The following is an 18,915-nucleotide window of genomic DNA, read 5'->3' on the forward strand; positions in this document are numbered from 1 at the left end:
ACAGTGTAAATTATATTTGCTGATACATTTTAGTAAGGTTGTTTAAAATATCATTGGGTTGTGTAGTAGTAGTTGTTTAGGATTGTTTTGACTAGTTTAGGATTTAGCTTGAGAGGCACGGGATGTGTAGTGGGCCAACTATGGAAGTTCGACTTTGTCGGTTTCGATATATTAGGTTTTCGCTGAAATAGTAGTTCGACATTTACGGGTCGATAATTACGTTTTTGACAAAGTAACCTTCGATAACGTAATATAGGCACATTCAGCCTGTTCCATTCACCCAAGTGGAAAAGGGTTTTTACTCCAGGGTGTTTTTGGTTCCTCTGAAGGAGGGGACTTGGAAACAATTTTTGGACCTTTCTCTACTTAACACCTTCATCAAGGTCCCTTCTATCAGGATGCTGTCTTTTCAGACTTTTTTTCCTCTCCTCCTTCCTCAGGCCTTCTTTGTCTCTCTCAATCTCAAGGATGCCTATCTTCATGTTCCCATTCACCCTTTGTTCAGGACTTTTTTATGCATCTCTGTTTCATCCTCTCATTTTCAGTTCTCTGTATTGCCTTTTGGCCGTTCTACTGCCTCCAAGGGTATTCACCAAATGCCTTATTCCTGTCATTGCTTTTTGCAGACTTTGAGGGGTACAGATATTTCCCTATCTAGATGACTTGTTTATTCACACTTGTTCTCACAGTAGTCTTCTTCAAGATCTCCACTTCAATATTCTTCTTTTACAAAGTCTGCGGTTCACCATTAGTATCAAAAAGTCATTCCTTATGCCCTCCCAGGATCATATTTTTCTTGGTTGCAGGATTCAGACTATTCCCATGTTGGCTTCTCTTCCTGTTCCCAAGGTTCTGTCTTGTTAAAATAAAACAAAAAATTATTGCAGCAGTCAATTCAAGGACTTAAAAATCGGCACACTTTTAAAACAAAATAAAGGTTAAAACCATTAAAAACACACTGATTAAGCACTTTTGTCCCGATTACAACTAGGACTTCTTCGGAATTAATTAAATAAAATAAAAAAAAAAACAGGGCATTAAATACTTTAGGCAATTAACCATATGAGAAAAAAACATATAAAATTTAAAGGTGCTATGACCAGAAGAAACCGCTTCTACTACTAAACAAGGGCATGCAATGAAACCTTAATATAGATACCTGAAAATGTTATTAAACAACTAGATACAAAATTAAAATTAGACCTAGAATCTACAATAGGTTGAAGAGAAATGTTTTCAGTAATGCCAGGAGGCTTCCCAGTGTGCAGTCTCAATTGCCACTTTACTTCTTTTTCTTCCAATAAAGATTTAAAATCACCACCCCTGAGGTTAATCCTGCCCTGCTTAAGAATCACAATTCTAAAGGCACAATATTTAGGGCTGTTACTAATATGTTTATATAAAGCATTGTTAGTATTATGCTTACTCATCTGATAGGAGTGTTCATAAATTCTTTTCTTTAAGGGTCTTTCAGTTTTGCCCACATAAAAAGCAGGGCAGCCAGAACATTTGGCCAAATAAATTACCCCCTTAGACTGACAATTACCTTTAATAAAAAAAATGTTGTGCATGTCTTTGACAACCTTCTTCCAGTCTCTTCTTCCTCTGTCCTTTATCAAAGCCAGGGAATTTCTCAGAGTTCAGGACTTTATGTTTTCCACTGGGTCTATATTCGAACTTTCAAAACTTCGAATCCCATATGTTTGACAACATATGATTGAAGTTTAAAAGTTCAAATATATAATAAAACAAAAAAAAACAAACCCTTAACGGTGCAGGCAGGGGGGGCAAGCCCCCTGCACCCCCCATGTGGGTGGCTGCGCCCCCCCCACTTAAATATACCAACTCCAAAATCGCACTTCAGTGCAGAAAAGGGAAATTCTCCCACTCTGCACCAAACGGCGCCGTTACGTTTAATCTTCGAACTCTTGAAATGTCGATCATATGGTGTCGACCATATGACATTCGACATTTCAAGCGTTTGGAGTTCTAATAGGAACCCGCTTCCACCATCCTCATGCTTCCTCTTGCCAGCTCCATATGAGGAAGCTACAGTAACAACTCAGATCAGTTTGTCTTCAACATAGCCATGTCCTGGCATTCCCTGTTCCTTTGCTTCCTCGTCTCGACCTCAAGGTCCAGTGGTGGATTCTACAAATTTCTCCCAATCCAGGACTGCCTTGTCAGACTCCAGTTCCTTCCCAAGAACTGTTCACAGATGCCTCAGACTTGGGTTGGAGTTCTTGTGGTCATCTGAAAGTTCAGAGTCTCTGACATCCTCATCAAAGGTCAGACTATATCAATAAAAAAGAGGTGCGAGCTCTGCTTCTGGCTGTATGGGCTTTTCACTCCCTTTTTCTTCCCAGTCTCTTGAAAATCTTCACGGACTATACCACCCTGATGTGGTGTATCACAAGGAGAGAGTATGAGGTCTTATCTGCTTTGCAAAGTAGCTGTTCAGGCCTGGGCTCTGCCTGTCAATTGTCCAGTGACTGTTCAGGAAGTTTACATTCCTTCAAGTCACAATTTAGTGGAAGACACTTTGAGCATGTCCAGAACACAGGCTCACAAATGGATGCCTCATAGAGATGTGTTTGTGGACATAGTCCATCGAAGGGGTATTCCTCAGGTAGATCTTTTTGCCTCCCTCCAGAACTGACAACTTCCTCAACTCTTCTTGAGAGTATTAAGTGGTCTCATGTGGAAAGTGAATGCCGTGTCTTTTCCTTGGAAAGGAATGTTTATGTATGCCAAGAGTTCTGCACAAGATCAAGTAGGACTCTCCCAAAATCTTGTTGATGACTCCCTTTTGGCCCAGACAGCATTGGTTCCCCTTTCTTTTTATCTGGCCAGGGGTAATCTCCACAAATTACCTCACCAAGTAGATCTGTTCACACAAGACAAGGGATCTCTTATCCATCTTCACCTGTCCACTCAACATATTTATTTATTAATATTTATTTATTCCAGTTTGATGACCTGGGACGTCCACTGGGATCAGGGAGGCCCGGGGAGAAAAGCGCCAACAATACATAGTTACATGAATAATTACCAAGAAACTTTGCATTACTGACAAATTAACAGGTAGCATTCATAAAGAAATAATTTTGTTTAGGTGTAAAAGACAGGCAAATGGCCTTGAGGCTAGATTTTACAGTATAGTTATTTGTACATAATACAAATGAGCAAGGTTAGCTAGGTGAGAGGTTAGCCAGGAGTAAAAGTGGAGGAGACCTTGAGAGGTATAGGATGAAGAGTACAGTTGCATTTCCTGTTTGAGTAAAGGTGAGAATGAAGAAGAGTTTTAAAGTTTTCGAGGTTATCGCAGGTCATAAGAGTGGAGGGAAGAGCATTCCATTTTTTGGCAGGTGAAGGAAAGCAGAAGTTGACCAGCTGGGCACTTGGGTTTGTGGATGGTGATTAGGTTTTGGTGGGTAGATCTAAGTGTTCTATGGGGAGTATATGGTTGTAGGATATTGGATAGTGCAGGGCACTTGGTAGGTTGGAATAGTAGTCTGTAGGCAGTCGTGATTTGGAGAAAGTCAAGTTGGTTATGGAGTTCAAGCCAGTTTAATGAGTGAAGGGAGGAACAGCGATGAGAGGAAGATTTGGCTTTGGTAGCAAATCTGGAGATTTTATTGTAACGTACTTCTAGTTTGGTGGATAGTGAGGAGGATAAATTAGTAAGCAGAGGGGCGCCATACAGTAAAGAGGGAAGGAGATAAATAGTGGTGAGAGTTAGTCTGGTAGCAGGAGAGAGGAAGTGGTTGTTTCTATAAAGTAGGCCAAGTTTTATGTGGGTTTTCTTTATGTTTAGCTGGACGGGAGTATTAAATTTTAGGTGTTCATCAATGGTAACACTAAGAAGTTTGGCGGAGGGAACGACCTCTAAAAATGGAGTTGTTATGGCTGGTTATTTGGAATGAGTTTTTATCAATAGGGGAGGACTTAGAAGGAGAGAATAGAAGGATTTTAGTTTTGTTAGCATTTAATGAGAGGTGATTTTGGAGCATCCAGTTTTCAGTAGTTGAGAAGGCTGTTTGTGTCAGTAGTTGGAGATCTGTTAAGTTGGAGGCGCAGCAGATCAAAGTAGAATCATCAGCATATTGAACAATTTTAGTATTGGGTATGGCCCTGTAAAAGTCGTTAATAAAGATGTTGAATAGAACTGGGCCAAGTATGGATCCTTGGGGTATTCCAGTGGGGGTAGGACAGAAGGTCCCCATTTGACAGCCTGGGACCTGTCAGAAAGATAACTGGAGAACCAGGAGAGAGTTTTGTGGAGAGATTGAGATTAGACAGACGATTTAGAAGTTGGGTGTGGGAGATGGTATCAAAAGCGTTAGATAAGTCCAGCAGAACTGAGGATACTGAATTACCGGAGTCACAGGCTAAATTGACAGTATGTAAGAAGGAGAGAAGGGCGGTGTTGGTACTATGTCCTGGGCGGAAGCCGTGTTGGGTAGGAGAGAGTAGCTGGTGTTTGGTAAGGAATGGCAAGAGCTGAAGGTGGATGCATTTTTCAAGGAGTTTAGAGAGAGGGGAAAGGATGACTATGGGGTGGAAATTAGATACATTACAGTTTTTGCCACCCTTGTGAAGTGGAAGAATATTTGCAGAGCGCCATAGTTTGGGTACATAGGATTCAAGTAGTGATCTATAGATCAGAATGCTAATAGGGAGAGCAATACCATCGGAGGCTATTTTTAAGAAGGAGGAAGGAATGTTGTCGGGGGCATTGGAGCAAGGCTTTAGTTTAGAGAGTAGTTTCTTTATTTGGTAGGTGGAGATGGGTTTGAGTTCGAAAGTAGGGGGGAGAGGAGGGAGAGGATGTTAGGGTGGTAGGATTTTGATCCCCTTTAGGAACCTCTTTTCTGAGGATTTGCTTTGGGTTCTGCAGGAGGCCAGGAAATCCACTACCAGAAAATCATACATGTCTAATTGGAAAATATTTTCTTTTTGGTGCCTCTGTCACCATCAGAATCTCTTTTCAGTGGGGGTCCTGTGGTTCTCTGTTGTGTGATCTGCTTCATGCTGGCTTAGCATATTCTTCAGTTAAAGCTCATGTCAGCAGTCTCTGCTTGTCTGCCCTTCAACCCTCTTTTGACCTCTTGGTTTGAGGTAAAGCAGTTTCTTAAAAACATCATATCAGGCTTACAAGAATTACTGTTCCACCTTCTTGGGACCTCAGTTTTGTATTTGAAAAATTGACTCAGGCTCCTTTTGAACCTGCTAGTTCAGCTTCCTTGCAACTTTGTACTTGGAAGACTGTTCTGCTGTTGTTTCTTTATTTTGCTAAGAGAGTGTCTGAACTTCAGGCTCTTATGACTATTCCTCCTTTTTTCATTTTTCACAGATACAGGGTGTCTCTTCATACTAATCCTTCTTTTATGCTCAAGGTGGTTTATTAGTTGTCCTTGAATCAGTCTATTCAGCTTCCTTCCTTTTTTCTTTCACTGCAGTCTGCTAGTAAGAAGGTTCTTCATATCTTGGACTTGCACAGACAGCTCGAATATTATTTGGATAAAACACAGGTTATTCACAAGACTGAGCAACTTTTTGTTTCATTTTCATCCCAGTACTTTGGGTATGGCTGTTTCCAAGTAAACCAACTCTTCCTTTTTTTCTTTTCAAGGCAAATGTCTTCATCTGTTAAGGTACATTCTTCTAGGCCAGTTACCTCTTATGGTGCCTTTTTCAAAGATTTGGACACCAATTCCATCCTTGAGGCTGCTACTTGCTACTGCTCATATGCTTACTAAGCAGTGTATGGATATTGTTACCAGGGTTAGGGCAGGTTTTGCAAGGTCTATTCGGCATGGCTTTGTAGAGAGCTCTTCTGTGCCTTCCTCCTCTCAAGTCTTTTTCTTAGCTCTTGTACTGTCCCTTCAGTGAAGAATACTGCAACAGTGTTATGGAAGGACATAGTACAGTTGTATAAAGTCTTACCATAACAGTAGATGTTTTTCTCTTCCCTGTTGCAGTATTTGGTCCCTCCCTGCTTTCCCCATTATAACTCTTGCCTCTGTGTTTTGTTTCCTTTCTAGCCCAGGGGCTGTCACTTCCTTTTCCTTCTTAACTTTTTTCTTCTGGATGTGCGTGTTTTCTTTGGTCCTTGTCTTGTTCCTTCTGGAGCAATTTAGTTCTGAGTATTTATGTCCATATTTCATCTTTATGCCTTATGCAAGGAGAATACTTGTGATTTGCAGCACCTGTAAGGTCTAAAGGCTTTGGTATACTGGCAGTATTGTGGGCTATCCTTGGAAGGAGATCTCTTCATTGAAGAAAACTGCAACAGTGAAGAGAAGTATGTCTACTGTTATGGTAAAACTTTATACTACTGTACTTCCCAAAAAGAAGTCATGAACCTCCCAAAACCAAAGACAGTCCAACAAGTCTGAATGACCGTTCAAGAGACTTTGTGAACACCTCTAACCCTGGCCACTTTTTTCTTACAGAAAGTCAGAATGTCCATCTTTCTTTTTGATAACATAATTTCAGACAAATGGGTTCTGAAAATCATTCATCAAGGTTCCAGATGCTAGTGAGAGGAAATTCTTTCTTTTCAGTGGGGTCATTCCTCATCCTCCAGATCAGACTTTTTTTTTTTCTCCCCAACAGTTTGTCATCATACTCTGTCCCAAAGAAGTGCTAAAACAGATCTGATGTTGTCCTTTTCATTCATTTCTCAATGACTGGGTCTTGGATCTGATTCCGAATCCCACACTGCCACTTTTACTAGACACTTGCATCCAACTCCCGAGCTCCTCCCTCTACCCATAATGTCCCAATTAACCTGCTATACCTCAGATCTCTTTTGCTGCCATATTGCTAAAGATGTGGATCTTTCTCAAAGAGCTTTTTTGGGTGTTTTTTTTTCCTTAATGTAAGTTCAATCTCCACATTTTTTTTCTCTAAAACTTTCTGTTTTTCTACTTCACCCCCTTCCCTTACCCAGTATCTTGAGTTTTCAAGTTTTTTTTTATTTTTTAGCTGTAGCTTTTCTCTTTCTCCTACCTCAGGGTAGCTGTCAATGCCATTGCTGGTACTTTTCCCTACCCTGTAGTGGGTATTTTCTTTACCTACCATTGTTGGTAGTCAAAAAAACGAAACAGCTTTCTTTCTTTTTTCTCAATCATTTCTTGGCCTTTTGGCTATGACCAGTGTAGTATCATGACTGAGAAACCAACTGGTTTCAAAAAAATGCACTTCCTGTGAGCATAAGATCCCTAACTCTGCGACACACAGGGAGTATGTCTTCTGTCTTGGAGCTTCTCATTTGAACACAGGCTGCCCTATTTGTGCAGCCTTTAATTCCAGGGCCCTTAGCAACCGTAGAACAATTTAGTTGTAAAGGGATTGCTGCCACCTTCTTCATCATCATCTTCTACTCGAGGGGCTCAAACCCCTGCAAAATCATCCAAAGCCTCTTTTGAGGTGAAAGAATCATGTAGACAGTCTTCAACCTGCTGTCCAAAGACTACTCCATCTTAGGAGCCTCCTTCAAAGATTCAAAAGAAATCTGATCCAACCTTCTCAGATCCGAAGTGGAAACAGTCAGATCCCACATCCTGGGATCCAACAACTCCTCATAAGAAATCTCCAAGAATCCACTCCCCAGGGTTCACTGTAGGGCCTGCTTCTCCTAGACTTCATTCTCCTTTCCTTCAGGAGACCCTGAGGAGAAGGTCTCAGCTCCAGTTTACCACTTCCTGCATCAAGTCCTCCAAGAGCCTTTCAGGAGCTGAAGTGGATAAGATGATGCGGAAGTTCTTCAAAGCTCAGATTCAGATAGCGGTTATCCCAGCTCCATCTTTCATTGGATCCATGAGCCTCCCTTTTACTTCCCATGTAGTGATCTCTCCTTCTCCCTTTCGGCTGTTAGCTTTAGAGCCATTGGATTCGAAAGACCCATTAGTGTTGACGTCAGATCTGAAGACACTGACTGCCTTCCTGATTTGTTCAGCTCAGATTCCTTTGGATAAGATGAGTCTTGGAGAAGAAGAGTCAGCAAGTGACCAGGGGACTAGTTTCCACTCCAAGGTTGTTGGAGCTATCCCTGCTTCTTGGTGTTGGACAGCTCGGGTATGACTCCCCCTTCGAGGCATGGATCTGGGGAAGGTCGAGACATGGCAACATCTGCATCTTCAGCTCTAGTGTGAGCAACCACAGCATCTTCCAGTCCTCATGCATTTGAGGTAGTGGAGAGGGTCTTCTGAGAGAGTCACCTGCTGTAGCCTCTTTGGCTCCTACAACCCTGCCTCCTTCAGGTCCAAGCTGTGATCATCTCAGGCCTATTTCACAGGGACAGCCAGCCTCATCAAGCATCTAAAGAGTCCCCCTTGAGGACTTCCCCTCTCTTTGAATACCTCTCCAGATTGTTCCACTGAGGAGGTTCCCCAAAAGAGAACATGTAAGAGGAGACACACAGACTCCCTTCTGGAGTCTCTCACTGAATACACTAATTTTGAAGGGAAGGGGTCCCTCAATCTCCACTGGATGATGTCTCCTTTGTAGATATCTTAGAAATTCTCAAGCAATAGGGTGGGTGGTCCTCTGATATCCCTTCCCAGTAGAAGTTAGTTTTTTCTGGTAGCTTTGGGTCCAGCCCATCTACATCTTGGATGACTTCCTCTGCAGACAAATGAGCTTATAGATCTAGTCTCTCACCAGGCGTGGAAGGAAGAGGAATACTGTAGAACTCATTCCCCATTGCCCTGATAAGTTTCTTGTGCCACTTGGACAGGCCACACTGGAGCAAGACAGTTCCTGCTGGTGCTATGATTGTAGTGGCAACCACAAAGATGGAACTGCAAGAGCAGAGCTCCACTGTATATCCCCCTAACAGAGAGTCTAGGGTGTTGTACAGATTCAGGAAGCTTATTTTTTCCTAAGCAACCTTTACCTTACATTCACTGAGTTACTTGGCACATTTCTCAAGATTACAGTGGAATTTGACTAAGGAACTTTCCAAATCCCTCTCCTAGTCCATGTCCATCGAGGACTACAAGAAGTCTACTTCTCAAATGACCACTCTCCTATCCATCTCTAATGTGTCCAAGAGGGTAATTTCCCATGCTGCCAAGGATACCGTATGGGCCGTGGGTTCAGGCATAGCCATTAGGATATATATGTCATGATGCGCTTATGCAACTTTGTATAGCCTTTCAGGTCTTTTATCAATGCTCCTTTTGATGGAATGCCTTTGTTTGGCCCTACTGTAAAGGAAACATTTTCCCAGAGTGAACAGGATGGAAAAATCCTGTATGCCATAGGAGTATGCTTTTCTACCCCTCACCAATCCTTTTCCAGAAATCAAAGAGAAGGCAAGAAAATGTGGTTCCATAAGTCTCAGGGTCCTTTCCAGTATTCAAGCTGGGATAACTCCCCAGAGGTAGAGAGGGAAGTTCAAATGGAAGACACCATCCATGTGGCAGGGGAGGCATACAAAACCCAGGTTTCCGAGATTCCGTTTTGGATAAACCCTTCCAGTGCTCCTGAAAGGTTGCTCAACTGCCCACCTCTGGAGGCCATCATGGGTTTGCTTGTCTTTGCACCCTGATACCTGGGCATCAGTAACAGAAGATTCTTGGATGCTAAATATCATATCCAGGGGTTATTTTATACCATTTTCCCAGATTCCTTCAACCAACAGAAAAAGGCTTCCCAGCATCCCACCCAGTCATAGGGAGGCAGCAGCTCAAGAAATTCAAAAGCTGCTAGACAAGAGAGTCATCCATGAGGTCCTGCCAGACCAGAAATGATTTGGAACTTACTCAAGATTCTTGTTATTACCAAAGTAAATGGGGGCCTCAGACTAATTCTTGATCTAAGCAAACAATCAATTTGTGAAGAAGTCAAAGTTCTGAATTGTCACAGTTCAGTCTATTCTGCTGTTTCTGTGCAAAGATGATAGGATGTTCTCCATTGATCTTCAGGATGTGTACTGTCACATCAAGATGAATAGATGATCCTGAAGATTTCTGTGCTTTTAGCCAGTCAATATCAATTCAACAGCCCTGCCCTTTGGTCTTACTACAGTCCCCAGGGTGTTTACCAAATGTGTGGCAGTGGTAGCTCACTTGAGACTGCTGAGATTTAGAGTGTTTCCATACCTAGATGACTAGCTCCTCACCTCCCCAACTAAGCATCTTCTAGAGAAATCCAGGGACTAATTGCTCCAGTTATGTTAAGTCTCTAGGCATCTCAGTCAACATCTGTGAGTCTCATCTTCAACCTGTTCAGGGCCTGGAGGTGTTCATTTGAACACAGCCAGTCAGATAGCCTCTCTTCCACCACATCAATCAGGTGCCAGCTGGAGCAAATTCTTGCACACTCTTCTCCCCAGCCAGACTTATTCTTCAGGCCCTAGGGTTAATGGTAGCCGCCATAACCTTAGTCCCTGTGGCCCGATTGTATATGTGCATTTTTCAGTGGACCCTAGCTCTTTAGTGGTCAATTCTTCACTATCCCTTGTCCTTTCTGGTCAAACTCACTCGAGTATGCAAAGATCATCCATGTTGGTGGATTCATTTGGATGAAGTTTCCCCAAGGCTGCCCTCTTGTGCTTCCACCCCCAGTAACCACAGACTCCTCACAACTGGACTTGGGGGGCAGTTCTTGGGATTGACAGTCCAAGACATGTGGTTCCCAGAAGAGACTAGAGATGAGAGTGGTCCTCATAGTGTTGTAGGTCTTCCAGGATGTCCTTCCTCTTGGGATGATTGTGATAAAAACTGTCAACATGTTTGTGGTATGGTATATCAACAGATGGGTAGACCCGATCTTACCACCTTTGTTGAGAGTCATTGAGAGTGAGGCAGTGGAAGATCTCCTCCATCCACTTTCTTATGGCAACACGTACACCAGGGAAGTCAAGTGTTCTAGTGGACAAACTCAGCAGGTCCAATCTGATGCCTCAGAAGTGATCTCTCAATCAGTGGCAGAGGGGATTTTCCTTCGTTGGGTCCATTCTTGCTGTGACCTTTTGCATTTTTCCACAAGTGCAGCAGGTTCTTTGCCCTAATCCTCCCTCTGGGGGAGTCACTGAGAGATGCTCTAGTCCATGTTTGGCCCTCCTTTATCCTTATGCCTGATACCTCTAATTCCCAAATTCTTACAGAGGGCAATGTGGTTGAAGGAGCACAGTTATCCTCATTGCCCCCTTTTGTCCTCAAGTGTGGTCCCCCTTCCTTTGGTCTCATCTTTGTTATCCACCATGGATACTGGACCCTAGTCCAGATCTGCTTTCTCATCCCTCGAGGATTGATCATTAGGGAATTCTAGGCCTCAAGTTGACCGCATACTTTTTCTAGTTCCACTGATAGCTAGATATACCAATCTTTCCTCCCTACTCTGATAGATACTTCTCTCTTTCCACAAGGCCTGTACAAGGAAGATTTACAAAAGTAAATGGAAAAAATTCTCTATTTGGGCCTTATAGAAGGAATTGGACCCTTTCACTGCTCCTACTTCAGCTGTCATAGAATTTTTATCATGTATTTTTCAAGAAGTACTATCAAAGTGCAGTTGGCGTCCATATCTAATTCTCACTAAGGAGAGAGTGCTTCCTCATTAGCGTCTTCAAAATTGTGCAAGGCTTTTCTAAAAGGTACTTTCTAGCTTAGACCCCCAGTGAAGGACCCATCATCCCCTAGGATTTGACAGTTGTGATGCAAGGGTTTACTCTTAAATCCTTTGAACCATCAGCTAAATCCAATATAAAACCTTTATCACGGAAAACTGCTTTTCTGGTGGCCATTAAACCTGCAAGGCAAGTTTTTTTAAACTCTGGTATTCGTCTTCCAAATCTCCTTATCTTCTTTTTCACAAAGACAGGGTTACATTATGGATTAATCCAATCTTTTTGCTTAAAGTAGCATCCTATCATCTATCATCTTTCCACACTTTGCTAAGAGAGGAGAATAGATGCTTCATCTTTTGGATGTACACAGGCAACTGTAGAACAAAAGATTTCAAAATGTCAGAGCAATTGTTTGATTTCTCCCCAAACAAATTGTGCTCACCAGTTTCTAACATTACCCTGGATAAATGGCTGATTGATTTTCCTTTGTTTACAGTCAGTAAGGCCTGTTGCTACTCAGACATCCTAAAGCACACTCCACTTTTGGTCTAAAACCTCTATTGATGACATTTGCGCAACAGCTATCTGCTGTAATGCTCATACTTTTATGCTCATTACAAATTGGATTTGACTTCCAGGAGGACAGCTGCCTTTGGTTCTGCAGTACTCCAGAATATCCTTCTGTGAGGGCCAGCTAAGGTCCACATAGCTGGGGACTCTGTCCCAGTTATTGAGGAACGAATGAAAAGGACAAAAACCGATATTAAAGTTATGAATTCACCACATGTCTGCATCTATGTTGTCCATGTTCATTCTTCAACTCCCCACCCTCCTTCCCCCTTCCTATTGTCTCGTGGAGTGACCTTGTAGTTATCGTGGAACTTCTGTTCCAGGTTTGAGCTCCAGTGCTGCTACTACTATTTTTACTTTGTCTATAATTAGGATTAGTTATTCTTAAGGCCTATAAGGCAGCAAACTCAGTCTGAGGTATAGCAGGTTGACTGGGGCATTATGGGTAGAGAGAGGAGCTCAAGAGTTGGATCCGAGATACTAGTAAAAGTGGCCAAGTTGGTACAGAGACCCAATCTTTGAGGAAGAATGAAAATGAATAGCACAGATGCACAGTTATGGTGAGTACATAACTTTAATTTCTTCATTTTTACTCAGTGATGTTCCTAGTACCAAACAAAGAAAATTCTTGGAGACCACTTCTGAATCTTTCTTTCCTAAACCTGTTTGTGATACTGCCCATATTCAAAATGATGTCACTTCAAAACCTCTTATCGTTTTGTTCTATTTCAAGTTTCCTGGCAATACTAGACGAAAAATGCTCATCATCATGTCCCTGTTCATGCAGACTTAAGACTTTTAAGTTTTTTTTTTTTTTCATGACTCGATCATATTATCAGTTCTCTGCCTTACCCTTTGGACTATCCACTACACCAAGAGTGTTTACAAAATGTCTAGCTCCAGTTGGCTCATTGCAGACTCCTCACAGGATTGTGTTCCTGGGAGGAAAACTTGACACTTCAGTTAAAAGAGCTTTTATTCCACAGGAAAAAATGGATCTTTATCTAGATATATTTATAAGGTTTTGCACTCAGACTTTGGTCACTGCAAGGAAATACCTCAGGACTTTGGGTCTTAAGGCATCTTTGATTGTCATGATACCCCAGGCAAGATTCCGCATGATAAATACACAGTGACATCTGAAATCTCTTTGGTCACAGCATCAACATCCTTTATCTTTTTAAATCCCAGTGCTGGGGATTGTCAGAAGAGAAGTCATTTGGTGTAGACAACAGATATCATTAAATCCATGTCTCCCCTTCTCATTCCCTGCTCCAAAGCAGCCAGTCACCACAGATGCTTCATACTTTGCTTGGGCAGCAGTTGCAGGAGGGATAATAGTGCAGGATGTGCGGGACACCAAGGACAGATGAAGGCACATAAATATCAATGAGATGTTTGCCTTGATGATGACACTCAACTCTCTGATCCACCTTTGGTCCCCAGGATCTCTTCGAGTGGCTTCAGACACTAACACAGTCATGTAGTAGATCAACAGGCAAGGGGAACCAGGTTGTATCTCCTTTGCAGACAAGCTATGTTAGCTTGAGATATAGCTTCACAGCACAATCTCACTCTACAGGCATCCTACATTCCGTAAGAGAGCAAAACTATGTGGCAGACAAGCTGAGCAGAACCAAGGCAGAACCTCAAGAATGGAAATTAGATCATAGGGTCTTCCAAGATTTGATCCATCTGTGGGGAGTTCCTCAGGTAGACCTCTTTGTCAACTCCCCTGATCAATCAACTGTCAAGATTCTGTTCCAGGACTCCATGCAAGAAGGCCTGGAAGATACATGCCTTTTCCTTTCCCTGGACAGGAATGTTTTTGAAAGCTTTCCCACCCTTTCCAGTAACATCCAGGGTACTTGTGAAGATTCAGAAGGAATCCCCCAAGATCATTATGGTGACTGTCTTCTGGACCAGGCAACTGTGGTTCTCCCTTCTTTTGGAAATGGCCAGGGGTAATTACCACAAGCTTTCTCACAGACTGGATCTACTTATAAACGAACGGGGGTGTTTGATACATGACAACATCACTCAACTTCAGTTAACTGTATGGACGATAGGGTTTTAATTTCTTTTTAGGCACCTGTTTACTGAGGACGTGCAGCAGGTACTAATGGAGGCCAGAAAGCCTACTACTAGAAAATCATACATTAGCAGATGGAAAAGTTTTTCTAGTTGGAGCCTACAACATAACTAACACCCATTCAGGGCTAGTTGTTCTCTGGTTCTACAATATTTATATTTATGTGAGTTGCTATAATTCTTATTCCTCTGTCAAGGTTCAGTTATTGGCTATTTCAGCATGTATGCCCATGGATCCTCCTCTTTCAATGTAGTCTCCTGTCAAAATATTTTTGAAAGGGGTTTTGTATAAGAGACCTGTAAGAAAACTGGTGGCCCTTTCTTGGGATCTTAATTTTGTATTTGAGAATCTAACACTTGCTTCATTTGAACCAGTTAATCTAGCTGACTTGAGGTTCTTAACATGGAGATGTTTTCCTGGTTGCTTTGATCTCTGCAAGAAGGGTATCTGAGTTAGAAGCTGTTATCGTGAGCTATTTCTATCTGATTTTCCACAGGGACAGGGTTTCTTGGATAACTAATCCTCCTTTTATTCCTCAAGGGGTATCCAAGTTTACATATCTCCCAGTTTTCTTTCTTAAACCTAAAAGTGTGGGAGAAAGGATATTCCATACCTTGGATATCTACGGACAGCTCAGGTACTGTCTTAACAGAACTAAATCTTTCAGATCAGCTGTTCATTTCTTTTGAAGGTAAGAAAAAAAATTCTGTTTCAAAACAGATTATTTTCAAATGGTTGTCTAAGGCTATTACCTTTTGTTATACTCAACATATCAAAACTTTCCCAGGCAGGGTCAAGGCCAGGTCTTTGACTTCATCGATGGCTTTTTGGAAAGGGCTGGATTCTAGAAGTATTGTAAAAGTTGCTACTTGGTCCTGTGTGCATACTTTTACAAAGCACTTTAAGCTTGTTTTCTTCTCCTGGTCTGCATCAAGCTTTGCTAGAACTGTTCTCCTGAAGCTCCTGCACTCTTCTTCTTCAACCTCCCAAACGTAGTTATTAGCTAAGGTAGTCTACCTATATAGTTAAGGCTGCTGAGCAGTAATCAATATGATGAACATAGTACAGTTGTATAACTAAAACTTAACATAACAGTAGATGTTCAAATGATCACTGCTGCAGTAGGAACTCCCCCTCCATCCCCTTGCTTTTGGTGTGTTTTTATGCCAGAGTGTGGGCATTTATTTTTTATTGTTCCTAGGACTGTTCTGTCAATGCTCAGCCTTCCTCTTTGTGCTGATAAGAAAGCTCTGAAGGGCTTTGCACGCAAACGTGTCTTTTAGTCAGCTCAGCTAGCATCGTGTAGCAAGGGAATCTAGCATAGAGCTGCTGACCCTAGTAGAGCAGCAGGTCTTGAATGCAGCACAGTTTACAAACTACACTTCAAAGTGAATCAGAAAGAATGAAGTAAACTGTAAATTAAGCCTTGAGCAATTTGTCTACCCAAAACATAAGCAATTTACTGTCTTACTACAGAAATTCAGAAACTGTCCCAAATTAACAGAACTCGGGTACAGTAAATGGTATTAACAGAGTAGAAGTAAATATATTTTACAAACATACAGGTGGAATTGGATTAAATTGAAATGCTTTTGTAATGGCTTTTAGACTGGGTAGTAAGATGAAATCTAGTTAGAAGTGATTATCCAGTAGTTTCTAATAAGGAGATGCATCACAGAGCAGCAGGTCCCATATGCACCACAATGTAAAAGCTGCACTTTAAAAGCATAGACAATTAAAGCAACTGTAAGTTACGTCTGGAGCAATTAGGATCCCAGAACACTATGAGTGTCTTACTGTCACTAGAAAAAAAGCTGAAAAGTGTCCCAAGGAAAGACATTTCTGGTAAATTAAACAATGTTAACAGGTTAGCAGTAAATATGCTTTAAACACAGAGATTGAATTGGATTAAAAAAATTCTGTGGTGTCTTTGGGAATGGAAAGAAAGTCACATCCAGTTAGAGCCAGTATGCCATTTGTTGACTGGTTTTGTGGGAAGAAGGCTTTCTGGAACTTTGAGGTCGTTTGAGTTACTGTGATTGCCCCTGGATGAGAGTAACCATAATAATGCAAGTTCATTTTATTCAAGTGCATAAAACTAAACAGTTTGCAAAAAGAATGATTCAGACACAAATTATGATATGAAATATGTATGTGCATGAAATACAGGATCTCATAAATTATTGGTTATAAGATAAATGGTCTGGCAGTATATGAGACAAACAAAAATTAAGTGCTGTCTATTTGCTAGTTATATTTGGTATATATCTTTTTGTTACAATGTTGATATGTGGTTGAGTCATTTATAATGATTTGAAAATTTACCAAGTTACACACAGGGAATTCACAAGCAATGAATCTGTAAAACTGTTTTGTTTGTGAGCAGGTGCCTAATCTCTGAGCAGCAATGTGACACTAACAAGGTGAATACCGAAATGCAAAATGAAACAGCAGCACTTAATGATGACACAGAAGTGCCTTATTTACACTTAACAGCTGTAGAGTCAAGCAGTGAAAGAATTACAGGGGAGCATCTAGAAACTCAAGTAAGTGACAAGTTGCATATGAAAAATTATTTTGTAAAATTCTTGTAATACAACTAACGATTGCGTTTATTTTGAGACTTGTCACCTATATCTATATAATACATTTTCCAGTTCTCTCTCTCAAAAAAAATTCCAGCAGCCTATTATCTACTTTATATGCAGAGCCCTTTCTTCTAATGGAGACTTAATTTTACTTTTTAGTAATGGGCAGTTGTTAGTTCATTTTGAAGTACATTCCATTCCAAGCAGACTTATCTCTTCGGTGAGTTTGGTAGCAACCACAGTTAAGTGTGGCTGTTACCATATTCTTTATTGAGGCTGCTGTATTTTGTTTGAACATTTAAGCTAATTCAGTTTATCTTCTTTTTTTACTTTTTCTAGTTCATTTTTGCTCCTTTTGTGCTATCAGCCACCTTCAGTTAATCTTGTGCCCATCCATTCCCTCTTAGTGAATGTGTGTTCGCTAACTCTGGTAGATGACAACTGGAGGAAGCCATTGTCCAAGTAGGAATGGAGGTTTTTTTTGTCCCCAATCAGCTGGAGTCATCACTCTGTCACCTGTATGCTTTATCTGAGGACTTCCATTACTAGACTGATGGATCCAGTTCATGTCTCCAGTGTGTGCTGCATTAGTGGTCCTAGCAAGCCTCCACTTGATGGTTGTGAATGCACCAAGCAATCAGATCCACCAAACCTTCTCCCCAGGATGGCCTAGTCAGCAACAGCTGTTTTCTTCCATACTCCCCAACCTGGCTCCCCTAGCACATGAGCCTGTGCTCAAATTCGGGTCATCTAGGTCATAGTTAGGGCTTTTTTTCCACTGCACCATGGAACCAGGCCTTTCATTTTAAACACATCCATACTTCAATTTAAAAGCAGTTACTTCCTCTGTTTTTTGAAGCCATTGTTACAGCTACAGAAATTGAATTCCTCAACATGCACATGTGGAGTGCATTTTAACTCAATCTCACTATTCCAGTCTTTTGTGCAGAATGATGGAAATGACAAAAGTGTGGATTATACAATCACATTATTTACTTAAAAACAAATGTCTTACTTTTTTAATATTGTGGCATATTGCAGTATAACATAGTATTGCAGCACTGGTAAAAGATGTAAAAACAGACATTTTGGGCAGTTGGGTTTTTCTGATGCCTTCTTGGTAGTGTATAGTGTTAGCTACCTGAGAACTGATGAGCCTTTACAGTAACCTGCACACACAGCTTGCAGAAATTTATGACAGGTAGTTGGGTGTATTTGTCAGATTTGCAGCAGTATGAAAACTTGAGTATAATTTATCAGTTGTGAGAGGCAAATGCTTCACATTTAAGAACTTTCCAGTTCCAGATTAATATTTCTCAGTTTTTTACAAGACTCTTCATATTGCTTTTCTCTGCATAGTCAGTAAATTAGCATCAAGTTTTGAATGGTGCCTTTATCCTTTGTGAAACATTATCACACATCATTTTTATACGCTTTTGAATGCTTTCATAGGTTTTCTCTCCACCACCCATATGGTAGTATATTCATTGCTCTGCAATCCTCTCCATGAAGAGAATGTTTTCTTAGATCCAAGAAATAATTGGTTCCTCAAATTGGCCATCTGTGCCCTTTTGCTCCTCGTTTTGGCCTTCCTGTGCAAAACAATCCATTTACATCTTCCTGAAGTGATCTTATCTTGTTTCTTGATTTAAGTGAAAAGAGCCAGAGCTTCTCTAGTTTCTTTTCATATCTTCCCACTCCATGGCCCTTCTTGTGGCTTTCCTCGGGACTCCTTCCAGCAGCTTGATATTCCTTCTCTTGTATGACCTCCAGAACTGCGTACAGTACTCAAGGTGTGTCCTGACCATATTCTAGTGAATAGGATGCATTATCTGTATGCTTCTGCACTCAGTCCCTTTGAGTATACACCCATGAATTATGTTGGTTGTTGCCATTGCCTACTCAGTCTGCCTCTGATGATTCACTCTACGTGTGATCAGTACTTCCATATTCTTTTCCTGCTCTGTTGTCATCAGTTCCACTCTGCCCCCACAAATTCATAAGGTCAGGGTTGTTGTGGCCCAAGTTCAGTACTTTGCATTTGCCAACACTGAACCTTAAGTGCCATCTTTCAGACCACA

General features: G+C 41.3%; 1 protein-coding gene across 5 annotated transcripts in view; it reads left to right on the top strand.

Moving 5' to 3' along the window:
* Positions 1–18,915, top strand: part of POLL (DNA polymerase lambda) — an 884,755-nt gene that overhangs the window by 363,233 nt on the left and 502,607 nt on the right. For all 5 annotated transcript variants that reach the window (XM_044056348.1, XM_044056347.1, XM_044056349.1 and 2 more), the window contains one exon: positions 16,633–16,792. In XM_044056348.1, coding sequence (XP_043912283.1) covers positions 16,633–16,792 — 160 coding nt within the window. The remainder of the gene's footprint in view (positions 1–16,632; positions 16,793–18,915) is intronic.

The sequence above is a fragment of the Protopterus annectens genome, chromosome 14.part0, assembly GCF_019279795.1.
Source record: "Protopterus annectens isolate FY-2018-M chromosome 14.part0, PAN1.0, whole genome shotgun sequence".
Lineage (NCBI taxonomy): Eukaryota > Metazoa > Chordata > Ceratodontiformes > Protopteridae > Protopterus > Protopterus annectens.